This window comes from Gasterosteus aculeatus, chromosome 12 (genome assembly GCF_964276395.1).
Source record: "Gasterosteus aculeatus chromosome 12, fGasAcu3.hap1.1, whole genome shotgun sequence".
Lineage (NCBI taxonomy): Eukaryota > Metazoa > Chordata > Actinopteri > Perciformes > Gasterosteidae > Gasterosteus > Gasterosteus aculeatus.
In genome coordinates this window covers 9226929-9252628 of record NC_135700.1, presented here as the reverse complement: position 1 = coordinate 9252628, position 25700 = coordinate 9226929, and the positions used below count along the sequence as shown (strand labels likewise).

Genomic DNA, 25700 nt, shown 5'->3' with positions numbered 1-25700 from the left:
ACTCTTCAAGTCTTAACGCGACTATTTTATCTATTTATCTTCGACCCCAGATAAATGTAGATCCTCTCCGTTGTAACCCCTTTGGACACAATCTGAATTTTAGAAAACCCTTGATAGTTTGAGGGAGGGTGTTGGTGGATGTCACCATGAACATAGACAAAGCAGTACTAGAGGAGCCGATGATGATGACACGCAGAAGGAATGCAACATGATAAGGGACAACTGTTCCCAAGCTGACGTTTTAACACACACACACACACACACACACACACACACACACACACACACACACACACACACACACACACACACACACACAGTGGCTGTTAGCAGAAATATGGGGGTAGTTTGTTTCAACTCTCAACATAATTACATTGATAGATCTCTCTTCTTGGCCTCTATGCGACATGAATAACTTCTGCATAGCATCATAAATGGCTGGCTTAAGTCTACATGATTGTGCTGTTGACCCAATAGTGGTTCCATATCATACACATTTTAGATTTACAGAAAAAAATTATTTAAATATACACATGAAAGTTACTAATGTTTGTCTTATGAGGTTTTTGTTGATAGAATAACAATCGGTCAGTCACACTGAAGATCAAGTTGTATATTTATCTGTAATTTTAGATTTATATTTTCTTCAGAAATATATTTATGTCACTCATTTTAGCACAACGCAACGCCGCTGAGCAGCATTGAATATCTTTGTTTCGGACGTTCCAACAGAGGTAGATCTTTCACAAGGCTGTTAAAAACAACATGCTTTATTGACAACTTTTCTTGAAGAAAACAATGTACGATATGCTTCTGTAACAAAACGTAACATTCTGTAAATACCTGTCGTCTTGCTGGCAAAAAAACCCAAAACTTATTGGATACAAATGATTGGCATGACTTTTGTTGACCACACATTTGACAAATAGAAACGCACAAAATGTATCATATTAACAGAATGAATACAGAGACGTGTTCTATCTCCTGAAGCGGAGACAATGTCAGATAATCAAGTCGACAACGATCAACTGGAAAGCTTTCGCGCCGTCTCGCTGTCTTGACCGAGAAAAAGTCTGTGCACAACTTTGACAGCCAGAAAGTCACGTTGGATATTTAATTCCACCAACATGTTTTGAACTTATAGTTACAAAGGATGAACAATACAACGCGTCTGACTGCTGCTACTACAGTGACTGTTTCACAGCCCTGATGAAGCTGGAAATCATAACATCTTAAAAAGTCTACTTCATGCACACCTTCACATCAACATGAAGACTTTAAAACACATATTTGTCAACTTAAGAAAAACCAAAAGGCAATTGTCTCTCTTGCAGTTGAAGGAGAAAATCTGATGCGGGGGGGAAATAATCCACCCTTATTTCAACACATCTTATCGTGGCGACAGCGATTGGCAAAACAGGTTGGCATAGTTTGATGGCAAATACCGGTGGAAGTGCAGGAAGGCGCCTGCTGCTCAGCGTGAGAGGAAGACTGGTACCTGAGCTCGACCTTCTGTCACGCCCTCTAAGCCCCCCAAAGAAGTGGATGCGGTTAGTGTTTATATTCACACATGAAGAGCAACACGAAACACTTGTGTGAAGGAGAAGCGTTTCCCCCCCTAGATGTGGTTCTCAGCGTGACCCTTTCTTCTCTTTAGTAGTTCTATGGTGCTAATCCGTGGGAAGCGACCGATCAAAACAGTGTAAACAAACAGTTCAAATGATCGCGATGTAGATGCTCATCTAAAAAGGCCTAGTGTGCATGTGAACCTCTGTCCAAGAGGTGTGACTAACGCTGGAGATCAGTGCTGCCTGGTAAAAGAAGACCTAGAGCAAGAAAAAAACAAAACAAAACAAAAAACAGGAGTGAACCGGTGCAGTTTGTAGTCGGCGCAACAGTCAGTCAGTTCCTCTGTGTGTGCACACACACACACACACGGCAAAACTTAAGTCAACCTCATGTTGAACTTTAGCGGTGAGGATCTTAAAAAGCTTCTGTACTCACCAGGATTTTAAATACCGTTCACTACCTGTCTTGTCAGACACACATTTGTTGGTGTAAAGCGGCATTTATAGCCTTTTCACCGCTGTAACTACGCCTAAATGTAACTCTGCTGGTGCGGAGAAGAGCGCGCCGCTTTGACCAGTCCTCCGTCACAATACAAAATGTGGAGCTGAACTTCTCCCGCTGTTGCACCAAGAATTTCTTCACGCTCCAATTACAGTGAAACCAAAATAAAATATTTTGCATTGTACCGTAAAAGAGGCCACGTTGTTTAACCCCAACCTTAAAACACACACACACGCAATGCAGATTTCACAGTTGACGACGCAAGAGGCCACATTATACTGCATCTACAGCTTAATCCTCCGCGTGTGCCGACAGCTCGCCGCCACTGTCCCTCCTCACGGTGCCAAGGCTGCAGGTCAGTGAGCGGCAGATCTGAAGCCGCAGCCACGGGGCGAGTTGCCCACGACGGACCAATCGTCTCCATATTGCAGTCCTTGTCAAACAAAAGAAGAAAGAAAAAAAGACAACTCCCTCCTATTCAGTCCCCCCCTGCTTTTCCTCGCACCTGGTGTCTCAGGTCACACCCCCCCCCCAGTCAAGGCATCTTATGCAGTTGAAAGATTTGATCTTAAGGACAAACTGAGAAGTACTCTCTTTTTGGCTCATTTGTATAAAAATCCTCATTGAAAAGAAGAAGAAAATTGGGGAGAAACACAAGCTCTGTTTCGCTGCATGACGCCGGGGCAAACACTATGTTATGTTGCGCTTACTCGTCACGATCGGCCGAGCAAACTCCACAAAGTCATCTATGAGGACAGGCCATGCCCCTGAGGAGAGGGAGAGAAAGAACACGGAATACGAGTCACTTCTCAGTGTGATCCACACATTGCTTTCATCCTGCTCCAACAACCTCACCTTCCTCGTCATAGTTTGACATGTCGTCTGCAATTATGTTGCCGAAGTCCAGGAGGAGGTTCCACGTGTCTTTGGGAATCGAGCGCTTGTGATGCTCCTGAATTGCAGCACGGCGACGGGAGAAGAGACGGTTAAAAGTGAACGCGGTGCACCGACGATCAATTCAGCGCTCTGAAAATACTTGACTTCCGTCGTGATGCTTAACAGGTTGTTGATCGTGGTGTTGTTGGATTTGGTTAACGTGTTTGTCATACTTTTGCTTCCTCATATGTACAGTAGTTTGAAAAGGAAATGAACAATAAATATAATGTGTAATATATATATATATATATATATTATATATACACACACACACACACACACACACACACACACACACACACACACACACACACACACACACACACACACACACACACACACACACACACACACGTATGTATATTTAGAATTTGTGTAATATTTGTGTCATACATTAGATAAATTACAGGGTGAAAACGGACTTCCTCTCTCACCATCAGGAAGCGGTTCCACAGATCCAAGAACTTGAAGCGACCTGTGAGAACTAAATTCCAGTAAGCTACAGCCATCTCAAGGTCTAGGACATAAAGTACAGTAAGATATTCAACTTGTCTTTAATGTTATAATGCCTTGTCTTTTAGAATAAAGGTAAAATTGGCAAAACTCAATGACACAACTTTTCTTTGTCTACATGCGGTTACGGCGTTGATGCTCACCTAAACCTTTCTGTCCGGGGTTCTTGGCAAAATTAAAGGTGAACTGGTAGAAGTCTTTGAACTTCCCCGTGTCTTTCAGGTCCTGCTCGAGTCTGGGAAGGATCGACTTGAGTTTTTCAGGACTGTCACAGCTAGAGGAGACATTGAGAGAAAGAAAAATCTGCTTACTATCAGTGGCGCACCAAAAAAACACCTGAGGTGTCTGTGATAATTGTTGGATTTAACAGAACATTTTAAATGCAATATTTGGGCTCATAATAAAACCCCTAAAAAAAAAAAAAAAACAGTTTAAACACACAACTTCTCGCTCCTTAAATATGGGCGTCAAAGATGCTGGGGTTCAGTTGCCCTCTGCGTCGCTCACCCTAGCTCAGCCATGCCGTCCAGGAACTCCTTCCTGCTGAACTCGCACTGCGTGGCCGCCCTGAACTTCCACGCCACCACCAGTATGCTCATGCTGGCCGGGTCCAGCGTCAGGTCGTCGCAGAACTGCTGGATCCCGTCAATACCGATCTTGTTCTCATCCTGGGGGTCTGCGGAGAGAGACAGCTGAGGGGAGTGAGCAAAACCGGACGGGCAAACTGCTGCGACGTTAAAACGGGCTTCAGGGCGACCTGCCTTTGTATCGGTTGTAGAGCTGATCCAGCTTCTTGCGGTCCGCCGTGGTTTTCATGGATTCTTTGTAGTAGAGGTCTGGATTCTGGAAGTAGTTGTCTGTGGCGACCTCTAGTTTCCAGTCATTCTGCGTCAGGCAGTAAACGGCTGTCCTCTCCCCAGCCTGTGTGAAGGACATGAACTGCCGTGTCTTGTCCTTCTGCGAAGACTTCAACTTGTGCTGTAAGACAAGGAGGGCGCAGTAACCTGTTAGTGTCTGTTAAGCTCCAACCAATAATGAAACAATCACAAACTAACTGCTTCATATGACCCACAACCAGCGTCCTTCAGAAGGGTCCCCAAGGGACCCAACTGGACAAGCGCAATCCGTTCTTGGGTAAACGGGATACACTGACATGCATGTGGAGTTGAGGCAGGCTGACACACACACACACACACACACACACACACACACACACACACACACACACACACACACACACACACACACACACACACACACACACACACACACACACACACACACACACACACACACACACACACACACACACGCTGGAAAAACAGTTCCTGCACACAATTCTGCAAACGAAATGCAGTTGAAGGTGGATTACACTTCAACAGCTCAAATCAACTATAGAATCTGGTGGTTTTAAAAAGCAAGACTCCTACAACGCAACAGCCTTATTTATTAGTAAAACGCTGTCACTTCCAAATGCACCGACGGCAGGTTCCGTCAGTTCACAAAAAGACTTCCACCGTGTCATTTTTAACCGGACTTTCACCGGGAGGACCGCACGCCGTTGCAGAGCTGCAGAGCTGACCCGCCCGGTGATCACACAGCGAATTCACCGGGCCAGGGTTAGGTGACCCGGTTTCTCTGATTCTCCCCTCTGATCCTGCAGGGCTCTCTACACCGAGCCCCGGCGGCACCACGGGCCAGCTACCAAAAAAGGGTAAGGTACGTGCGCCAAGTCCGATCTGAAAATACCAACAACTGACCTTCCATTTCCCTCATATCCCCGACACACATCGGGCTGGCAATGCGACACTTGGCTATAAGGACGCCCCGCTCGCCTCTGTCCGTGTGACCCCTTAACGGCCGTGACAGCGGTTGCCGGTGTTTGAACTTGCTCGTCGGAGTTAAAGAAATTGCCCCGGTTTCTTATTTATGATCTCACCTACCATTTTATCACACGCTGTATTGGCCCACTTGATATCAAATTACGCCCCCCCCCCCCCCTCTCTCCAGTGCGCATGCGCGAAACCAACTGCGCCACCGTCGGAGCGCTCGGCTCGTGGGAAATGTAGTTCTGTGAGTGTGGCCGTTCCACAGGCTCTGAGCCAACTGGCTTTCGTTAACTTCAACACGAAAGTTAACTTCATAGACAAAGTCTTTAGTTTATTCACAAATACGTTTCTGCTGGAAAAAAATGGAAGGAAATGATCGCGTAACTATATCAAAAGGAGCTGTTAAAACCAGATGTAAATTTATTATAAAGAGAGCATAACAGACAAAAAAACCCTATTTCAACGTTAAAGTGCGTTGTTGTTGATAGTTTTTAACCAAAATGCAAATATGACTCTAATAAGACCATTAAAGGTAACGTTACGTCTCACCGGGGAACCGCTGTCACAACAGGTGCATCTGACGCGCTCGAGCGACAAACCACAACACTTGAAAAACTACAACTCCCATACCAGAGCTGAGCAGAATGTTTCGGAAGTACTCTTAAAATGGATCAAAGTTATATTGACGCTATATTATATCACGTAACAATGCTGTGACATAAGTCGTCCGACCCTCTGCCCCGGTGTGTCCCGACGTAATACGCGCATCGGCGAGCCGCTATGAGGGGCTAACCTTCTTGAGCTAACGTTAGCCGGGCGGCGCTAGCCTCAGCGTCGGTGCGGCACGGCAGTGTGTGCGGGGCTCGGCTGGCTGCAGCCGGTCTGACAGGAGGGCTGACTTCGCTCCACAGCTCCCCCCGGGGAACGGAGAGAAAAACAGGGTGAACTCTATAAACACATTTAGGGAGGGGGGGGCGAGTTTCCCAGCGCACGACCGCGGCCGCACCTGAGGTGACGTTACCTGGACGAAGGAGCGCTAGCAGCCGCTTCGAGGACGGATCGGTCCGAGGTCGAAGTGAACGTGAAGTTGGTCGCAAAGTAAACCGGTGATCGTCTGCACCGCCGCCGGCTCCGGCTATGTGGCAGGGGAGGAGGGGTGGGGGTGTGGGTGGTGGTGGTGGTGTTGTACAACAGCGGGGTTGTTCCCTTATTCCTCAGCTCCTGCTTCGGTCCTTCGCCGGGGAGTTGTGAGCCGGGAGCAGCTACGTATTTTCGCAGGTAGTCGTAACCGTTCTTTATTTACCTTTTTTTCTTTGTTGTTGTTGTTGATGTGTACCAGTGAAAACAGAGTAATCGGTGTTTGGCACAATCGGTCAGATTGAACATTTCACCGGAGGTGGTTCCTGAATAACCAGTTACGTCTGTGCTGCGCGTATTTTCTATGACGTTTTTTCCTGCGGTGATGACGTCATCTATGTCCTTACAGGTTGTTCGTTTGGCTGTTTGTGTTTTTGATTATGTGCACGTGTCTGTCATTAAAGCCTCCAGGGTTTTACTAACCACAACGTCAAAACCGCATTGCATTTAATTAATATTGTACCAAAAGAGAACTTTACTAAAAGTTTTTAATTTTATTTTGCTAAATGGGTGCAACTTTTCCGATTAGTTTCTTCACACATATCAGTTTAATGATCAACTGAACTAGGACGCCTTGTTATAGATGGATCCGGCTAACAGGATGTGAATTGTGCTGTTTGTTTCTAGCAACACTACCCGGGTGGCTGCAGTCCAGTCGTAGGAAGAAGGACATCAGGGTTTGGAGAGCAAACATCCTTCAGCTTGACTCATGCTCACAAAGGTGCGGCCCCTGCAAGTACAAGTTCAATGCATCCAGTCATTTATACGTATGCAGGCACATAGCTGAATGCTGAATGCATTCAACGCTGAACTACAGGCCACAATTACTTACTCAAGCAGCTGGTGGAGCAGGTCATGGGTGGGTGGACGCTGCTGCTCTTTATGCTGTTGAGTTGTGATCAACTCCTCTTTCTTGACAATTAAAAAAAAAAAAATCAAATTTGTGTCAAAATATTGTCAAAAATGTTTTGCTTTCCTAGGTTGACATTTTTTTTATTTCCGTCCCTTATGAAAAGTCCCAAACAAAGGTGTCCATCTTCCCATTGTTGCTACCAGCAGCCAGCAGCTTTAAGCACAGAGTCCATTGGCTCTTTAAACCCGCACTGCTGTTTTCAGCTAACGTTTTTCAACCCGGATAAGGCCTGAATAGCGTATTTATTAGGGACTGTTTTCAGCTGCAGATTTGTTGAGGTGGTCAATTTCCAGGGGCATCAGAGCTGTAGTGACAGATTTTCTTGAGCCATTCGGCAGGGTGCGGGAGAAGATCCTGTTCCTCACTCGCTCACACAGAGATTCCAAGTCTTTTTGTTTTCTTTGGGTGAAGTTCCCGTTTATTCGTTTTACACTTTACAAACCACGACTGCATCTATATTTAGTTCTTGATCTCGCTGCGCATCTTGGGAGCGGTAAAAACCGCGCGATCTCCCCGTCAGCCATGCATCATTACCCCGGCTAATTAATATGTGGACTCACTGTCACACTGCCACCCGTGGCCAACTTGAGCTTGACTCCCAACACCAAGTGGTACACAAACATCCTGAATGGCTCCTACAAGAACAGCGTATAAACACACACAAAAGGGACTGTTCACAAGCCCTTTTGTGGATTTCTTCTTTCTTTCTTTATTCCCAGATCTCTTTCTCATCATCAATCTCCCAACTCGGGTGGAGACCGAAGTGAGGGTTTGGATGCAGCTTGTGTGTTGCCTGCTGTGCCTTGGCGCGGCAGGGGCGTTTGCTGTGCTGCAGAAGGAACAGGTGGCCGAGCACGCCATAAAGCTTTATCGGAGCAAGGGGGTCCCACATGGACACACATGGGTGACCGGCAACTGCAAGCGGCTGGTGGGTCTCCTACGTCAGAACAACGTGGTCGTCAGGAAGCTGGCGGCCGCCGCAGACGCCGTTAGACGAGACCAGACCCTTTCAGAAGCGGAGAGACTCTTCCAGGTACCCGAGGATTCATACCACACGGGGCAAAGGGCCGCTGGTCATTTGCGGTGACCAGCATGGTTTCATATACAGTGGGGAGAACTCACAGTTGAAGAGTACCTGTGATAAAGATGCTTTGTAAGTGGGAAAACCTGCAAAATCGGCAGTGTATCAGATACTTGTTGTCCCCACTATAACTCTGATAAAGTACATTTCTTTGTCTCTTTGTGTGTTGACACAATAGTTTTAACACAGGGGCGTCGTTAGGCCTATTTCAGGAGGGGCATTGTTGGTTTTAAAATTCTTTATTTTTTTTATTTGAATTTTGTCATTAAATAAAAATATTGCTTCTCACATGGACACGTTATTTATAACTCTAACATGCTACATGTGTGCGTTCTAGTTTGTATGTTTATATATGCAAACAGGCCGCTGCCGTTCTTTTTTATAGATCACTTCTAATTGCATGACAGAGGCCTTTTGCAATTTCCCAAGAACTAGTCTGTCATCATAAGCTCAAAATAAAAGTACATTAAATTTAGAATGACACAAAAGAAAAATAATAGAATTGCTATATTAGGAAAGCTGGAACAATAAACTTTAGTGCCTGACAACAGACTATTGAATTTTAACCCACCGTTTCTGCATCTATCTTGTCGCGTCAGAACTCTGACAAAGACACATAAACTTATCTTGTCCAGTGTTTTAAAATAAAAACCAGGGGTTTCAGATATTTCACAGTTGTCTCCCTGTTTTCATCCAGGTTCACACTCTGGAGGTTTTCCAGAAAGAGATGAACGAGAGTGAGCACCTGGTCTTTCAGGCGGTGCACGGCCTACAGAGGGCGCTGCAGGGAGACTACCGGGATGTGGTCAACATGAAGGAGAGCAGCAGGCAGAGGCTGGAGGCCCTCAGGGAGGCCGCCATAAAGGTGAATAGTGCTTCCTGCACACCAAGATTGTTTGCAAGCGCGTCTCGACAAAGGCAAAGAATGAATGTTATTGCCATGTGTGGGATGCTTCAGTGTTGTTTTATAATTCCATTATTAACGTATACAATCATTAGTTTTGGAAGCCCAAAGAGAAGTCCTCAAAAATGTCTTCTTAATTGATTAAACAAGTGATCAATTTGTGATCCTTCCGAGCAACTAATCTAACACCAACTTCAGTGATCATATTGTTGTCCAAATGAATGATTTCCGGACAATTGTGCTTAAAAACTAGCAACATAGTATAATGTAATGTAAGACAACAGTAGAGAAACATCATGATATGGAATTCTACCACATTGCCCGCCTCTTTCTTCTGCATGATGCACGTGCATATTCACATGTGTGTGAAGCTAATGGCCAATTCTCCGGCTCTACTGGGCTTCAGGAGGAACAGGAGTATGTGGAACTGGTGGCTGCTGAGAAGCACCAGCAGGAGGCCGTCAAGAGCGCTCTAGCCCAGAATAAGACCTTGTCCATGCTGGATGAGATCCTGGAGGACGTCCGGAAGGCAGCAGACCGGCTGGAGGAGGAGATCGAGGAGCACGCATTCGACAACAACAAACAGGTCAGCTCAAACGCGTCGATACCGACGAGCCTGTGATTGCAAACAAACGTTGGTGTTCAAATTGTGCCTCCCTCTGTGCTCGCCGTTGGCGCAGATGAAAGGGGTAAACGTGGAGGCGGTGCTGAGAGTGGAGGATGACGAGGAGAACGGAGGGAAGAGGAAGAACAAGTCCAAGCAGCAGAAGGAGGTGGAGGACGACCTGGGACTGAGCATGCTCATCGACTCGCAGAACAACCAGTATGTCCTGACTAAACCTCGAGACTCCACGATGCCCAGAGCAGACCCTCACTTCATCAAGGTCAGTTCACTCCCGCTTCAGAAGATGGGAAGCTCCAACTGGTTTTCATTCCCCCGTAATGCAAACAACAGGGCTGTCGGTAATAGTCGGTACAGTTCAACCGTACTTGTACTTTCAGGACTTGGTGTCGGTGGTGATGCTGTCGCTGCCCTGTGGTTGGATCTGTTCTCTGGTCGGACTTCCTCCCATGTTTGGATATATCGTCTGTGGGGTCCTGCTAGGTCCCTCTGGCCTCAACAGCATCAAGGTGAGTGTGTGTGCGTGTGTGTGTGTGTGTGTGTGTGTGCGCGTGTGTGTGTGTGCGTGTGTGTGTGTGAAGGAGCTGGTGCTTAATTTCAGTGTCTGTCTTACAGTCTATGGTCCAGGTGGAGAGTCTTGGGGAGTTGGGTGTGTTCTTCACTCTCTTTGTGGTGGGATTGGAGTTCTCACCTGAGCGACTTCGAAAGGTAAACAAGAGGGATTTGAGTTTAGGACAGAAATTGATTGATGAACGTTTATTTTTGCAAGTACTAGATTGTAAGGCAATTCAATATGCATGTTATCGTTGCAACGTGATTTTATGTTTCATCTTGGCAACACTTCCTTTTTTAAGAAAATAACCACCAAATAAATAGTTAACCCTTTGTTGTTACTTTCCTTAGACATTGGTCAACATCCAACTAGCTCAAAGTTACCTGAAAGTCCCCTTCTTGTAGAATTTCTTTACCCTGAATATTTTAATACATTTTCTTCCCATTCTAGTTTTCCTAGATTTTAAAATATGCCCCATACATTCAACATCTGCTCTGCTGTTTTTTATATATATATATATGTTTGTGCGTGTTTGTGCGCGCTTGACGTCACATTTTAGAATTCTGTGATTCACAAAGACATTTCATCTTGTTGTTAAACTGATCAAGCGCATTCTTTGGGGGCCGTGGACTAAGTACTTGCTGCGTCCTCTCTCCCTGCCGGGAATGGACGGGGCTCCCTGCTCCCGGCGCGACTGTGGAGCAGGGCGGACTGTTCCCAGTGCGCCCCAACCAGGTCGTCCGGGTGGGGTCCGCACTTGTTAAAGGCGTCAGGCAGGAGCGGACGGTCAATAGGGGACACCGGGAAAATCCCCGGTGGGCCGACGGCCGAGGGCTGTTTTACCCTCTGTTTTATTTTTGCTGACTAGGCATCAGTGGACAAAAACAGATTGTCTTCTATGAAGAAAATCATTGCAGTAAATCCAGACTTCAGTGAGCTCAGCGAGCCCAACACGTCTGCCTGCTGTGGAGTTGCTGCTCTGGTAAACGTGTGTGTGGTTTTTTTTTTTGTGTGTGTTTGCAGGTATGGAAGACATCAGTCCAAGGGTCGTGCTCTCTAAGTCTGCTGATGATTGGGGCGGGTTTGCTGTGGGGACAAGTCCTGCGCATTCGACCCGGCCAGACTGTCTTCATTTCCACTTGCCTCTCCCTGTCCAGCACGCCGCTAGTATCTCGCTTCCTGGCCGGGGGAAGCAGAGCGGACAAAGAAGGTATGGAGGGACACAGTAGACATATTGTGTGTAGAGCAACTTGTGACAAAGATCAATAACGTGAGAGTGTGTGTGACAGGTGATTCGGACTATAGCAGCGTTCTCCTCGGGATGCTAGTGATGCAAGATGTTCAGCTCGGTCTCTTCATCGCTGTCATGCCAACGATGATCCAGGCGCAGAGTGGAGACTTGGACAGGTCAGTTTGCTGTTGAGAATTTGCAGTTTTCTGTTGTTTTTTTTTCTCTTGCATGTGTCCTCTCCTCAACCAGACACACACACTAACACACAGCTTGTTTAAACATTTGTGAATCACAGCTTCCTGTTGGGGAGCCTCCGTGTGCTTTACCTCCTGGCCCTGGTCCTGGTCTCTCTGGCTGCTGTGCTGCTGCTGTGTCTGTTACTCAAAGCATTCCTGATTGGCCCGTATTACAAGAAGCTGCATGCTGAGAGCAAAGGCAACAAGGAGATCCTCGTGCTGGGGATGGCAGCTTTTGTCTTTTTCATGCTGACGGTACACACTTTGCTTTAATTGTTTTGTTTTTAATAATTCCCTCTGCGAGCCTCTGGTGTTTTCTCGTCCATTGCAGTATTATTGAGTCTCCCTTGCAGCAGCTGTTAGCGTCGTGTCTCTGTCTGACCCTGATGCTGCAGGTGACTGAGTTTTTGGATGTTTCTATGGAGCTGGGCTGCTTCCTGGCTGGAGCCCTGCTGTCCACACAGGGCCACATTGTTACCACGGAGGTCATGGGATGCATCGAGCCGATCCGAGATTTCCTCGCCATAATCTTCTTCGCCTCTATCGGTTAGACGCAGTCAATTTTAAGACAGAGCACAGCTTCGTTAACCGGTTACATTTGTTCACCTGTGAGACGTGCCTGAATCCCCTGGCGTGTGTGTGTGCGACCCCGTAGGTCTCCACGTGTTCCCGACATTCGTGCTGTATGAACTCACCATCCTGCTGGTGCTGACCCTCACGCTTGTCATTATGAAGGTACGGCACCCTTTTCCTCTCTGCTTGCACTTCCCCCTCTGCAGGTCACCTTGTGCGTGCTCTCAGTCCCTCCTCTCTCTCTCTCTCTCTCTCAGTTCGGGATGGCCGTTCTGGTGCTGTCGGCCATCTTGCCTCCAGGCTCTCGACACATACGTTGGATTGTCTCAGCCGGTCTCGCTCAGGTCAGCGAATTCTCCTTCGTCCTGGGAAGCCGTGCACGTCGTGCTGGCATCATCTCCAGAGAGGTCAGTGATGAGCGATGTGATATATAAATGTGTATATATATATATTATAGTACTCTGAAGACCGAAGATCACTCAGGTAGTATATCATTGTGTAAAATACTTGATTCTAAAAAGCACTATAAATACAGTACAGCATTGCCCATACACACTATTATTTTCTATAGCAATTAATTTCTTTTGAATTATTAATCAATTAGCAGATTGAATTAGGAATGACTTTCCGAGGGCCCACGATGGCATTTTTCAATGCTTTGTGTTCTCTGCCAAATACCATAAATATGCAGCTTGAAATGATGCAAAAGCAGCACATTTCTGAGAGGCTCAAACCAGAGAATACGTCATTTTTGCATGATTTAATGTGTCATTTAAAGGCTGCTCCTGAGCAAACGTACCTCAAATCCTGTTTTATTAAGCTAAAACTGGTCTTTCAGTAGGAAACAGTAGAAACAAATACAGATTCTCCATGCTTACGTCTCTTTGTGCTCAGGTGTACCTGCTGGTTCTCAGTGTGACCACCCTCAGCCTGCTGCTGGCCCCGGTGCTGTGGAGAGTAACCACACACAGGTGGGTTCCCCGGGCCGAACGCAAAACCGTCACATGACCGACGACCTTCTTCGGGGACAATAGAGTTTACATATTTATTGAAATGGAGCACACCTGGTTCACCGTTTACGGGAGAGACGTAATATCAATTCTGATGTCTTTAATGCAGCTAATCTTGCATTATGAAGATAAACTAATATGTTCTCTCTCTACTGTCTGTACGAAGGAAAGTCAATGACATTTTTTTTGTGTTGATTCTGCACTTTGAACAACAATCACAGTGACCATATCTTTTTCTTGTAATATTTCCTCCATTTTACCTATATTTGACCATCTCACATATCTATTCTTTGGTCTGAAGTGTAATGTTGTCCATTGCAAATTATGGAATCTTTGGTACTTGTAGTTTAATGAAAACAATGTGAATTAAGCTCTGTGGCCAGTAAAATGTTAAATTAAATGTTACCTAAAATATTCCTTTTACAAAGACTCTTTTACTATAGTTGTTTGGGGCCTTTTATTTTTCTGTTCAAATAATACAAATGAAATCTGTATAATACACATTAGTTAAAAGTAAATAATGGAGATAATGAAATATTGGTGAGCCACTAACAAAAAATGAAAATTGTCGTCACAACGTATTTACTGAAAATCCTGCACTAGTTACCATTGAATGTCAAACTTTTGTGCCTGTTAAAAGTGAGCAGCTCTGCGGTTTCTCCCGCTGTAAATGTCCTCATATCGGTATTGATAATGTATAAACGACCATGACACTTCCAGGCAAAAATAAATGCTATTTTCATCGGAATGTTTATGTTTCTTTAAGTTCATTCATATATATTTATTAAAAATAAATAAAAAATAATTGTCCTTCTTGTAGTCTTTATTTGCTCTTATCAGAGTACTTTCTTTGGAGTACATGGAAATAAATCACGGTAAAACAATTAAATCAAAACGACAATGGAATATATCTAAAGAAAAGAGGTCTTTCATCCCCTCTACCAATACTTCTAGCAATGTGTCTGCATTGTGTAAGCTGATAACCCACAAACGCTGCAGTCAGCAGATTTGCGAGTGACATCATCATCATCCTATTAACGGTTGTACTGTAGATGGTAACAAGTTACAAATACTATACTACAGTATTTCAGCATTGTTCTAGAAGTTTGACTATGCTCATGTTAACTAAATTAAAAGGGATTAAAGTTCATTCATTCATTCTTGTACTTGTTGTGTTGTGTTTTACTTCACTATACAGTTTTTGTTTATTTTCAGATTTGTGTAATGAATGAAATGCAAACCACGTACCTTTTAGGATTTAGAATGTTTTTGATAAACTGAAGGAGGAAGTCTTGCTTTGTGTGATGGTGAAATGATTCCAATCCTTTAGGTTCGCGCAGCCACGAAGCTGAAGCTCACGAAAAAACACTTTCAGACACACACAGCAAACACGTGTTGATCTTGTAGCACATTGCTAAAAATGAAACTAACCAACAGTATGGAGCACACTTTCTCAGTGTGGGTTCATATTGTTATTTAAGTAAAGTATCTGAGGATTTCTTCCACCTGTAAAGCAAATCACCCCTAAACTACAAGCAGGTAACTAAGATGAGACCAAAGACAAGTTTTTAGTTTGCATTTAGTAACAAGTTCACCTCAACAATCATGTTGTTTCTCTTTTATGTCATCAGATTTTATTACTTTCTTGAGTATGAAGAGAGGAGAGAGACACATAAAGACAGATGCTGCAGTCTGTTACTGTGCGACAGGTTACATCATAGTTATACAAACATAACATAGATTTAAAGGTTTCTTTTTTTTGTCTTGGGTAAAAAAATCAGATGACGAAGTTCATGAATCAAACCAAAAACATGACACAGACATTTACAAGTGGGCCTAAAATATTGAGTAATTTTGTTTAAAGGTTGTTAAATCACAGTGCCCACTGATCTGTAGACACCCTCTCCATCTCTGATGCTGAAAGGTTCGTTGTCACGCGACTAAAGGATCTTCTCATTTCACCGCTTCCAGTTGGAAGATGACTTTTCCCTCGTAGGGGTCGTGGTAGTTTTCGTAGCTGATGATTTTGGAGACCACTCTGCACTGGATCTTCGCTTTCTTCCCATTGACCAGGCTGAACCGAACCGCCACCAGCGGGTTGATGTAAGTGGGCTGGACAGAAGGAAGAAGGAGGCACAGCACAGATGAGTTTAACTTGTTGTATCTTCTTTATGAAGATTGATACTTCAATCTGCTATAATCTTGTTAGCTTAGCATTAAGACTGCAAAATGTCCTTCTACCAGCACCTCTGAATCTCTCAACATGGTATATCTCATGTGTTTGGTGTGGCTAAAAACCTATTCAACATATATGAATATGAATGATATGATATGAATATCATACTATGAATGTTGGTGCTAGATGTGAGTTAAAAAGATTTAACATGAATGCATTAACGTATGTTTGCCTCCCTGGTAGTAAATCAAAAGTGAGAATGACTTGTGGTCTTCTATTGAACCGCTGCTTGTGGTAATTAAGTTAAGCATATTTATATAGATATATGCAAAATATGTTCACCACAAACCGGGGGACTATCAATGCCTTTGTTATATGGGTCCACTGGCGAGTTTACTTTACTTTTAAACAGGACATCTTGATTCTCACTCACCTGTGCCAGTCTTCCGTAGTAAGGAAAGTAAGATAAGTCCATACTTCCACCCTCAGGGAAATACTCAATTTTGTCCACATTGTGTTGTCCTTCCTAAACACGCACATGTACATAAACACAGAATTGTTTAATGAGAGCACCAATTTAACTGAGGAAGATAAGTTTACTCGCCACAAATAGAACGCGCCCTGAGAAAAACGCTGTATAATTACCTCCAACAAAGAGGTTGGGTTTTGTTTTGTTTGCCAGCAGGATGTCAGAAAAAATACCGGCTAAAAATGTATAAAACCTGGTGGACGGGTGCAGCGGTGGCCAAGAAAGCACTCCCTGGTTCGCAGGGCAAAATCACTTGGCCACTTTTTTAATGAAAATAGCTGCATTTTAGGAAATGTGGGATTCAGTGTTTTTGGACTTTGGTCCATTAAGCAAATACAAATCAGCTTTATAGACGCGGAGGACTAAATCATTGCAATGAGATGTAAAACTTCAGACACAGTCTCTGTTAAATGTGGAATATGCAGTTGTTTCTCACCAATACAGTGCAGTTGACATAAGCCGGATGCTCAGTGTTATTAGAGGGCAAAAAGCTGATGATCTGCAGAGATAAAACCTAAAATTAGCCTTTAGTCATTACTATATATCTGATATTTTTCCATACACTGCATGATCAAAGTTTTCCAAAGTGCTCAGAGGGTTATTATGGAATAAACCTACCCTGTTCATCTTAATGATGACGCAAGGCATGGTGCAGTTGTAACCAAAGGTCGGGTCCTCGTGTCCTGAACAGGCTCCCAGCATGCTTTGCGTGAAGGGGCACGCCCACTTGGTGTGGTTAGGGGCAGAGAAGGTGTCCTGGATGAAGTACTTTCCCCTGGTGCAGTTATGTTTGTTACATTCAAGCTGCTTGGTGTCATTGTACGCTGACAGAAACAGACAGAAAGTCAAATAAATGTCTATTTTATGTGTTAAACAGCAAAGTGTCTGTACAGTACGGTTGAGTAACTAAACACTAACGCTCCAGGAACTCATTAAGGATGTTGGTCATCTTCATCCAGCTGGACTTGTCTGATGTGTTGTAGGAGATTTCAACAATCTCCTCCCCGTAAGTGTCCGGCCACACCATGACCCCTGAACAGAGGCGACAAAACAGCCGGTTAACCGAGGTCTAGTTCAGGCTGTTTCTGTCTTAACTCATGTGGTGGTCGTTGGGTTACCCGGAGACTTTAACCGGTCTTGGTAGTCCGGCGCATACGGATCCAACGTGTACATGAGCGTCCAGATGGCCAGGCAAAAGAGGGACGTCATCACCACGTAGAAGGCCACATAATACAGACTGATGTACACTGTGGACCAGAGCTTTTATTACTAACACGCAGACAGCCTTACATGTTTTTGGGCCCTCTGTCTGATGCTTGTTTTAAAGCTCAGTGTGTAAAGTCAATTAGAGACAGAGAAAAATCTACGTCCACCTTCACAGAGGTCACGGTTTCTACTGTCGATACGGGCTCAATTTAATCTGATTGTAAAATCAAACAGAGGGCCGAGGAACAGAAAAAAAGGAAAAGCTTATCACAACGTCAGGCTTATCTCGCTCCGTCCACAAGCTGCAAACACACACACACACACACACACACTCGCTGTGGTGATATTCACATTCCCCCCGAACACGTTGCATGAGTTAATGATGGGTGTTTATCTTTCACTGTAACACGCACACACACACACACACACACACACACACACACACACACACACACACACTATTTCATGTCTTATTAAGTTCTTATCATATTTTAGGGACATGAAATATTTTTCTAAACATCTTTTATATTTCCATGTTTATTTGTTGGATGAGGCCTGCATGGCTTGTGAATGCTCATTTGTAACCAGTTTAGCTAGTTGTGCCACAAACAAAACTCAACAAGTAATAAATTAAATACAAGTAGCCCATTGGAAGATATATTTCAGTCCTTTCTAGTGAAATAGATTTTTCCTGAATGTTTTGCAACAATGGTAACAAATTGAAAAGGATGCAGTAAGTAGACGCTGACGGCACTGGCCTTAGAAATTACACGTGCAGTCAGGTATCCAACACAGAGCCACTGCACTGCATCACGGTGTTTAATGCTGCAAACGAGAGGTTAATGACGTTATATTTACCCCATTTCTCTGGCGTTCTGCCCAGTAACTTCCCTTCGTCGGAGTTCCAGACAAAACGGCCAAAGTCTTCACATCGCTGCCCACAATTCCTCTTCTCCTTCAAGGCGGCCATGATGAACTGACCTTCCCTTCCCTGCACTCGTTTTACTTTTACTTCCCTTCCTCTCTCCCTCACAGTGAGATTCAGACAGCAATATCTGTTTCTCCTCTCTCCTCCTTCCAGGTGTGTGCTTCTATCGTTTTATGCCCTGTTTCTTGGTCTCTTACAGTAGTTTAAGCTTGAACTCCCTGGACGTCGCTCCAGTGGGATGAATTGTTATCAGGTACTCAGTATTTATTAGGCCAAGATAAGGTGGGGATGCTGCGTGTATGGAGGCTGAGGAGGGACAAAGTAGAAACAGGTAACTTCCCTCTTCCGCATTAACGTCCTTCCCTCCTCAGAGGGACCTGGGGATCACCTTGGAAAGCATGGGTTGCTAATAGCAACAGTCAAGGTGAATGACTGCATATGATTGGCTCACATTTACTAACAGATAAGTCTGCATCTTGTTGATTATGTACAAGCCAGTAAAACAACCCGGAGTTGATACATTGGATTTGTCCTCAAGTTGTAAAGGAGGACACTTTAAGGGGATTGAAAACCATAAATATATTTTTATTGATTTGTTCAAAATTCAAATGTGACATCTTTAACATGCCTGTATATTAAAAAAAACACACCAATCACTTGATGAGTTTATTTATTAACATTTTTACCCATATATTGAGAGATCATGTTGCCATAGAGATGGAAAGCCTAGCCCCCATAATCCCATCTGTATCATACTGTACGTCTTTATCACACACATTCATACATGCACCATTGTGAGTCTCTGTATCTTTCTGTTTAGCCCTTTTCAACCAATACGCTCCATGAAACAAAATAAGACTTTTACATAGTGTTATGTCTTCAGCCGTGCTGACATAGCTAAATGCTATTGCTAGCCATCATTAGAGGAAACCCTGCATGTTTTTAGACACAATATGTGTTTCTCTCTGGGAATAGAGAGAGATAAGGTTCAACTACACAGAGTAAGAAAAAACTAGTACAGGACCCATTATTTTAGCCGAGGCCGCTACGTACTTTCCTTTCATTTATCCGTCTCTCCCTCTCAGCTTCCTGTTATTAGCAGCCCACTACCTGCATAGCCACATTCATCCCTCCACCTGCTTTCTGTTCGCTCCTCTCCGTCACATATCATCAGTGTGTGCTTTCACTATATGTTCCCTTGTCCTGCGCTCACCTGGGTGTGTGCAGGATAAAGCATTGCAGTGCTACAGGGTGGATAAATCCCTCTGGGGAAAGGTGATGAGTCAGGTAGATCCTCATGTGTGTGAAAGGGACTCTCATGCGTAACGACAGAGGGAAACACAGACCTCGCTGTGACCGTGTGCAGCGAGCGAGCAGTCGGATGTACAGTATCCTCTGCTTATGAAGAGTTCAACGTGCACATCACATCTCGGCTCCTCAACTGCTTTCCTGTTCTCTGTGCCCTCTGGTCACCACCACTCATGCATCTTTGCTTCTTTGGCTTTTTGCGGCGCCTCACATATTTCTCTGTCGCTTTCCAACTGCGTCGCCATGGACATCGGCGGCCCGGCGACGGCGTTGGCCAACTCTGCCTACATCTCAGCCCGCGGCACTTCGGAAGGCCCCGGCAACCCCGACTCCAACCGAGAGCGTAAGTACCACTCCCTTCTGAAGCTGCCTCACATCTCAGTGTGTGAAGGCCTGCGGGAGACTTTGGATTTGGGCTTCCACACAGTCTGTGTGGAGCAGCCCATCGGCAAACGTCTCTTCCAGGAGTTCCTGGACTCCAACAAAGACTATGGAGGCGCCTGCCGCCTGTGGAAGGATGTTGAAGAATACAACATGGCCGAGGACGAGGGTCGCGCCGAGAAAGCGGGCAAGATCTTGTCCCAGTACATGGAGCCCGACGCCAAGTATTTCTGCCCCTTCCTGCCAGAAAACGGCATCACAAAGCTCAGAGGGAAACGCCAAGAGGCCGGGGACGATCTATTTAAGGAGACCATGGACAGTGTGATGGACTTTCTCCAGGAAGTGCCCTACACGTTCTTCCTGGAGAGCATGTACCTGAAAAGGTTTCTGCAGTGGAAGTGGTTGGAGATGCAGCCCATAGGTGAGGATTGGTTTTTGGATTTTCGTGTTTTGGGGAAGGGGGGCTTTGGGGAAGTGTCTGCCTGTCAGATGAAGGCCACGGGGAAACTGTACGCCTGCAAAAAGCTCAATAAGAAGAGGCTGAAGAAGAGAAATGGCAACGAGGTAAGAAGTTATTTTTCATCAGGAACGGAAATTTGGCAGACTTAGCAGCACAGAGGAAGTTATGAATATCCAGTAAACATTCCAGTTTGGGGAGAAACCCAAGTTGAAATGTCATTGATTTTCTTGTTGTCAGTATCCGTTTAACCGCCCGTCTAAACAACAATCACTGACAACATGAACGTCGGACACCCTGGGCTTATGTGATTAGGGTCCTCAGAATAAGAGCATTATAAAGTGCCAATCATGCCATATTTATAAATGGAGCAGCTCTGGAGTGCACTTCCTAATTATCGGCACAGTCAAGATAAAGTGAACAATATGTAGAAAACAAAAGTCTCAGTACGAACCTCTTAATGTAGATACGATGTCCAATATCGTTGAATGCTTTGTTCAGATGCATTGTTGACTTGTTTTCAAGATCATTATCTTTTTACGCGGTTACTCTTAATTATGATGAAACGTGACTGAAACAGTGCATTCAAATCTAACATATATGTTTTAGAAATTAGTTCTTTGACTGAATGAAAGCTTTAGTGAAGCCAACAGAAGTCAGATCTTCCCAATCTCACATGGCCGAGGCCTTAAACTACATAGCATGTACGTGTCACACATGTTGTAATGCACATGCTAAAGCCTGACTGTGGCCACTCATTGAAAGGAATGCAGTGTAGATAAGCTAAAGCTTATCCGTGTTTCTTTGTTAACCTGAAAGGTTTTACTGATAGTTACGATGATGTGCAGACAGGACTATTTATGTGTCGTTATTACGTCCTCTGAAGATGACTGCAGCCTGGAAGGCTGTAAACACTGTAAACATCCATCATGTCTGCCGTCCTTTCCCGTCCTGAAGGCGGCGATGGTGGAGAAGCGGATCCTGGCTCGAGTCCACAGCAGGTTCATTGTCTCTTTGGCGTACGCCTTCCAGACAAAAACAGAGTTGTGTCTGGTCATAACCATCATGAACGGAGGAGACCTGAGGTTTGATCTCACTCACATGTGCTCGTATTTCAGCCCCTCCCCCTTTTATGCTTCATCCTTGAATGCAAGTGTGAATGAAAGGTTGTTAAAATAAGCGTCTAAACACCCTGCACCCACCAGGTATCACATTTATAACGTGGATGAGAAGAACCCGGGGTTGGGCGAGCCGAGGGCCTGCTACTACGCTGCTCAGATCATTCAGGGCCTGGAGCATCTCCACCAGAAGAGGATCATCTACTGAGACCTCAAACCAGAGAACGTGTTGCTGGATAATCAAGGTCACTTTATATTGTCCTAAAAAAGATCAAGTCTCTTGTGTTTGATCATTTTCTAGGATTTAACTTGTTACGCTGCTTTTCGAGGTCACAGCATATTGGTTTATTGGTTTATATGGTTTATTGTTTTTTTTTGGACCAATGCAACATTTTCTTAAAACATTAATTAGAAATGTGCTTATTCACTTTGTTTTGGTTTTGATTAGGATTCACTGCATGTCGCTGCCATGTGGGTCTGTTAAACATGAAGAGGGCGTTAGCGGAGCTCAACATTAGCAGTAACACATGAAACAACGGCTCTGCTTAAAGGTGATACGGTTCAGCAGCTCAAAGGCTCACTGATTAACATGTTTCCTGTTTGTTTAAGTAATTAGTGGTTGTGCTCAGGGAGAGTTTAGAACTCAGCTGCTTAGCTGTCCTAAGCTAATGTGCCACAAGCCGTGTCCTTCTCATCATCTCAACTAAGTGAATAAGGGAACGCTGCAAACACTTGAGCAGACATACTGACTTTGATGAAGTCCCGTCCAATGACTTTGAAAGGTTTGTCTCATTATTGTCCTCTTGAGGTCAAAACGCACACACACACGCACACACTGAATTACACTGAATTACACTTCCAACACAAGGACGGCTCTCCGTTATCGTCCCGCCGCAGGTGAACGTGTTGTTGCGGGTCAACATTGGTATCAGTGACGCGCGCGGCTCTTGACTTTACCCAGGTGTGTGTTTGTTCTCGCAGGTAACGTGCGTATCTCTGACCTTGGTCTGGCCGTCGAGCTGGCTGATGGTCAGTTCAATATCAAAGGTTACGCCGGGACTCCAGGTACAGTTGAAACAATGCAGAGACTTTTGGTTTTTGCCGCTCTCGCAGCAGGATTTGTGGACGACACCCTTCAGTTGGAGCAACGGCAAACATACTGTATTCAAGTATCCTACTACAATGTATTAAATGGCTTAATATATAGTGGTCCTTCATGTTAAAAACAAACAAAAAAACAAACAGTTAATGCACAATAAAGTGAATATGTTGTAGTTAAAATGAGTACTTTACCCTCTGAAGTGTTGTAAAAGTCGCACAAATATCAATTTAAATTCTCATGGAACAGGTGTACATGTGAGTTACTGTATAGATTTTAATGTAGGAAAATGTCATATGACTCTTTCATCTCAATATTACAGTATTCATGTGGATTTATTATTAAGAACTCTTTTCTGTCGTCGTCAGGGTTCATGGCTCCTGAGCTGCTGAAGGGAGAACGGTACGACTTCTCCGTCGACTACTTCACTTTGGGGGTCACGCTGTATGAGTTCATGGCTGCTAAGGGACCTTTCAGGACCCGAGGAGAAAAGGTATTCTGTGTATGACTCGGTTATTCTATCCACACACTTCAGACCTGTCTCTATATTCGTTGTGTGGTTTGTTGTCGGTTGGCCTCATGTCATTTTCTCAGTCAGTTATTTCTTTAAGTAAAGTCAAAAGAAACGCAGCATGGATTTAAGAAAAAAAGATTTCATGGCTCAGCTTTGCCTTACTGTGGCCTGATGCTGACACTGCAGTGAAAGACCATCATTGAACCAGTGGTGGGGGAGGTACTCATACTCCCTACTTAAATAAAAGTAGTAAGGCCACCCTGTAGAAGTATTTTGTTTATTTTACTTGTACTGTACTGCTTCAGCTTATCGCAAAGGAGCCTTAAAACCTGTCTCCAAAGAGTAATAATACAGGAATATTACAACAAACACATCTCAAAAGGGGGCTTTAACGTTTCACAGGCTGAATCTGATCAAATTAGGTTTGCATTTAATCAAGAAGGGATCATATTGTTCTCAACCTCTCTTCGCCACCTCTGATTGGCCCAGAGATGAAACGGGCCACGCTGCTCTCGACCCTTAATTGGACGCCTGTCCTCACCTGCTCCACAGCTGGGGATCTGAATCTGAACGCTCCAATTACCGAAAAATAAATCGGTGCTTGCTAAAGTGCAAAAAAATAAAAGTAATAACAATTACTGTGTTTGCTGTTGTGCGTAATGTACAGGGCTGCATCATATTTAACAACAATATGAAAACGTTTAAGTTAGCATTTAACGGCACATTGTTACTCTTCTCTGCTGAGAGCAGAGTTTATTGTAAGCATTTTTGTGCATGTGTAGAGGATTCACAGCGCATTCACCATTATTCCTTCAGAATGTTCTCCAGACTTTAAGAGGAAAAGGAGTGTTTGCTGTTGTTTGCTGTGTGTTGGACTTGTGTGTTTTAAAGCGGAGGAACGAATAAATCCCTGATCCTTTTTTGTGCTGTTTGGAGTTGGAGAATAAGGTGGTGAAGAAGCGTATTCTGAAGGATCCAGTTTCGTATCCACAGCGGTTCAGTGAGAACGCTCGGTCCATCTGTGAGGGTCTTCTGTCCAAAGAGGTCGACAAGAGGCTCGGCTTCAAGAACGGGACATGTGACGAGATCAGGGCGCACGCCTTCTTCAGCGGGATCAACTGGAGGAAACTCAACGCCGGTCTGGTTCATATCATCACGGTTTCTCAATTTTGCCAGTTTTGTCTGTTTGCGTCCAATTTCTCAAGCTTTTTGAGTATTATATACAATTTATTGAATCTTCAATACATACATCTTGAATCATTTATGGTTCTACTTTAGTTGATGAGATTAACTGCTAGAAAAAAGTTTTCAAGTTAATTGTGTTTGTTTTCAATATCATTATCTTCTCTAAAACTCTTAAAAAACGTCCAATGTTCACACAAAAAGAGGGTTTCTAATGTTGTTTCATACAGGTTAGGTAGTTCTTATGCTCTTTTTGGGGCTTTTTTTGTTGCTACATTTTGTTTGCAATTCAAAATGCTCAGGACTTTGTACTCATCATCAGGGATCGTCGACCCCCCCTTTTTGCCGGACTCCAAGACTGTTTACGCCAAGGACGTCTACGACGTCGGGGGCTTCTCCACGGTTAGAGGCGTGCAGCTCGAAGACAAGGACATGGATTTTTTTAATGAGTTTGCCTCGGGGAGCATCTCCATCCCCTGGCAGGAGGAGATGATCGAGATGGGGATCTACGGCGAGCTCACGCTCTGGGGAGCAGACGGCGCTTCGCCCAAAGACCTTCGGCGGGAATCGATCCTGGAGCAGCCGGCCAAGTCTTCCACCTGCGCGCTGTCATGACACCGCGATGACCTAAGAAACACCCGGCTGATAGTGGAATATTTTACATGACTGCGATCTAATAGATAAGGAGAACATTCAGTGAGACACTTTCAAAGTGAAGCTGCTGCTGCCGCAAGACGTTGTTCATTAGAGGATCATTTAATGATCATTTAGGGGTTCATTTCAGCTCCACATGATGTACGTGCAAAGAACTGAAGAGGGTCATGAGGCTTCACTGATGAGGCAAATATACATAGTGTTGGCGTACCTTCGAAAATAACAGATGCTATTGGTTCCCTGGTTGCCACGGCGATTGGAGCACCAGGGCCAAAGGACTGAAAAGATGTTTGGATTGAGAGTGGATTTTGCACAAAGCTACCGGCCAAACTCCTGCCTCAGATTTTAAAACCATCGGCAAAATATCATTGTCATGACAGAGAGGAGACTCTGCTAAACGCATTGACGTTTGAGACTATTAGGGCACCTGAAATGCTCTTATTATTTAGGATTTATAGGTGGTACACACACATGCTCTTTGTACGCTGTCAAGGATTTTATTGAAAGCTTTACATTGCTTTCTGACCCAAAACCTTTAAA

General features: G+C 44.5%; 4 protein-coding genes across 12 annotated transcripts; 2 read left to right on the top strand and 2 right to left on the bottom strand.

Moving 5' to 3' along the window:
• Positions 1-752: 752 nt before the first annotated feature.
• On the bottom strand, positions 753-6510 carry dcun1d2b (DCN1, defective in cullin neddylation 1, domain containing 2b). 8 transcript variants are annotated; one of them, XM_078085589.1, is made up of 8 exons: positions 6370-6510; positions 4281-4497; positions 4027-4195; positions 3663-3793; positions 3441-3523; positions 2926-3022; positions 2781-2837; positions 753-2503 (listed from the first exon to the last, which is right to left on the bottom strand). In XM_078085589.1, exons 2-8 carry the CDS (start codon positions 4453-4455, stop codon positions 2427-2429), a joined length of 789 nt encoding a protein of 262 aa, XP_077941715.1. In that variant the 5' UTR covers positions 4456-4497; positions 6370-6510; the 3' UTR covers positions 753-2426. The 8 variants fall into 8 exon arrangements, with proteins under 8 accessions (XP_077941715.1, XP_077941717.1, XP_077941720.1 ...); XM_078085591.1 differs by lacking the exon at positions 6370-6510 and adding an exon at positions 6142-6278; XM_078085594.1 differs by lacking the exon at positions 6370-6510 and adding an exon at positions 5898-5920.
• slc9d1 (solute carrier family 9 member D1) lies at positions 6485-14356 on the top strand. Of its 2 annotated transcripts, none has more exons than XM_078085583.1 (15): positions 6485-6626; positions 7113-7206; positions 8118-8431; positions 9177-9344; positions 9790-9969; positions 10064-10267; positions 10386-10514; positions 10621-10713; positions 11582-11768; positions 11848-11965; positions 12085-12280; positions 12421-12571; positions 12681-12760; positions 12856-13005; positions 13493-14356. In XM_078085583.1, the coding sequence occupies exons 3-15, from the start codon at positions 8174-8176 to the stop codon at positions 13604-13606; spliced, it is 2028 nt and encodes a 675-aa protein (XP_077941709.1). In that variant the 5' UTR covers positions 6485-6626; positions 7113-7206; positions 8118-8173; the 3' UTR covers positions 13607-14356. The 2 variants fall into 2 exon arrangements, with proteins under 2 accessions (XP_077941709.1, XP_077941710.1); XM_078085584.1 differs by having other exon boundaries at positions 6495-6629.
• An 813-nt stretch (positions 14357-15169) lies between these two features.
• LOC120809652 (potassium-transporting ATPase subunit beta) lies at positions 15170-18678 on the bottom strand. Its single transcript, XM_040163626.2, has 7 exons — positions 18378-18678; positions 17432-17560; positions 17232-17345; positions 16932-17137; positions 16750-16812; positions 16218-16310; positions 15170-15720 (listed from the first exon to the last, which is right to left on the bottom strand). The coding sequence occupies exons 1-7, from the start codon at positions 18487-18489 to the stop codon at positions 15562-15564; spliced, it is 876 nt and encodes a 291-aa protein (XP_040019560.1). The 5' UTR covers positions 18490-18678; the 3' UTR covers positions 15170-15561.
• Positions 18679-19733: 1055 nt separating this feature from the next.
• grk1a (G protein-coupled receptor kinase 1 a) lies at positions 19734-25303 on the top strand. Its single transcript, XM_040203692.2, is given in 7 exon segments — positions 19734-20700; positions 21551-21678; positions 21799-21956; positions 22693-22776; positions 23179-23303; positions 24261-24462; positions 24829-25303. Coding segments are annotated over 7 exon segments (1842 nt in total). The 5' UTR covers positions 19734-19848; the 3' UTR covers positions 25122-25303.
• Positions 25304-25700: the final 397 nt, after the last annotated feature.

What these genes read in the sequence shown, in the direction of transcription:
- slc9d1 (XM_078085583.1), top strand. Translation starts at nt 8,174, where the DNA reads ATGCAGCTTGTGTGTTGCCTGCTGTGCCTTGGCGCGGCAGGGGCGTTT. An exon ending in TCAGGGAGGCCGCCATAAAG is followed by an intron (nt 9,345 to 9,789) that starts GTGAATAGTGCT and finishes ACTGGGCTTCAG; the next exon opens with GAGGAACAGGAGTATGTGGA. An exon ending in AAGCAGAGCGGACAAAGAAG is followed by an intron (nt 11,769 to 11,847) that starts GTATGGAGGGAC and finishes TGTGTGTGACAG; the next exon opens with GTGATTCGGACTATAGCAGC.
- LOC120809652 (XM_040163626.2), bottom strand. Translation starts at nt 18,489, where the DNA reads ATGGCCGCCTTGAAGGAGAAGAGGAATTGTGGGCAGCGATGTGAAGAC. An exon ending in TCATCATTAAGATGAACAGG is followed by an intron (nt 16,813 to 16,931) that starts GTAGGTTTATTC and finishes TTATCTCTGCAG; the next exon opens with ATCATCAGCTTTTTGCCCTC. An exon ending in ACTACGGAAGACTGGCACAG is followed by an intron (nt 15,721 to 16,217) that starts GTGAGTGAGAAT and finishes CCTTCTGTCCAG; the next exon opens with CCCACTTACATCAACCCGCT.
- dcun1d2b (XM_078085587.1), bottom strand. An exon ending in GCTCTACAACCGATACAAAG is followed by an intron (nt 4,196 to 4,280) that starts GCAGGTCGCCCT and finishes CTCTCTCCGCAG; the next exon opens with ACCCCCAGGATGAGAACAAG. An exon ending in TGTGGAACCGCTTCCTGATG is followed by an intron (nt 3,023 to 3,440) that starts GTGAGAGAGGAA and finishes GCTGCAATTCAG; the next exon opens with GAGCATCACAAGCGCTCGAT.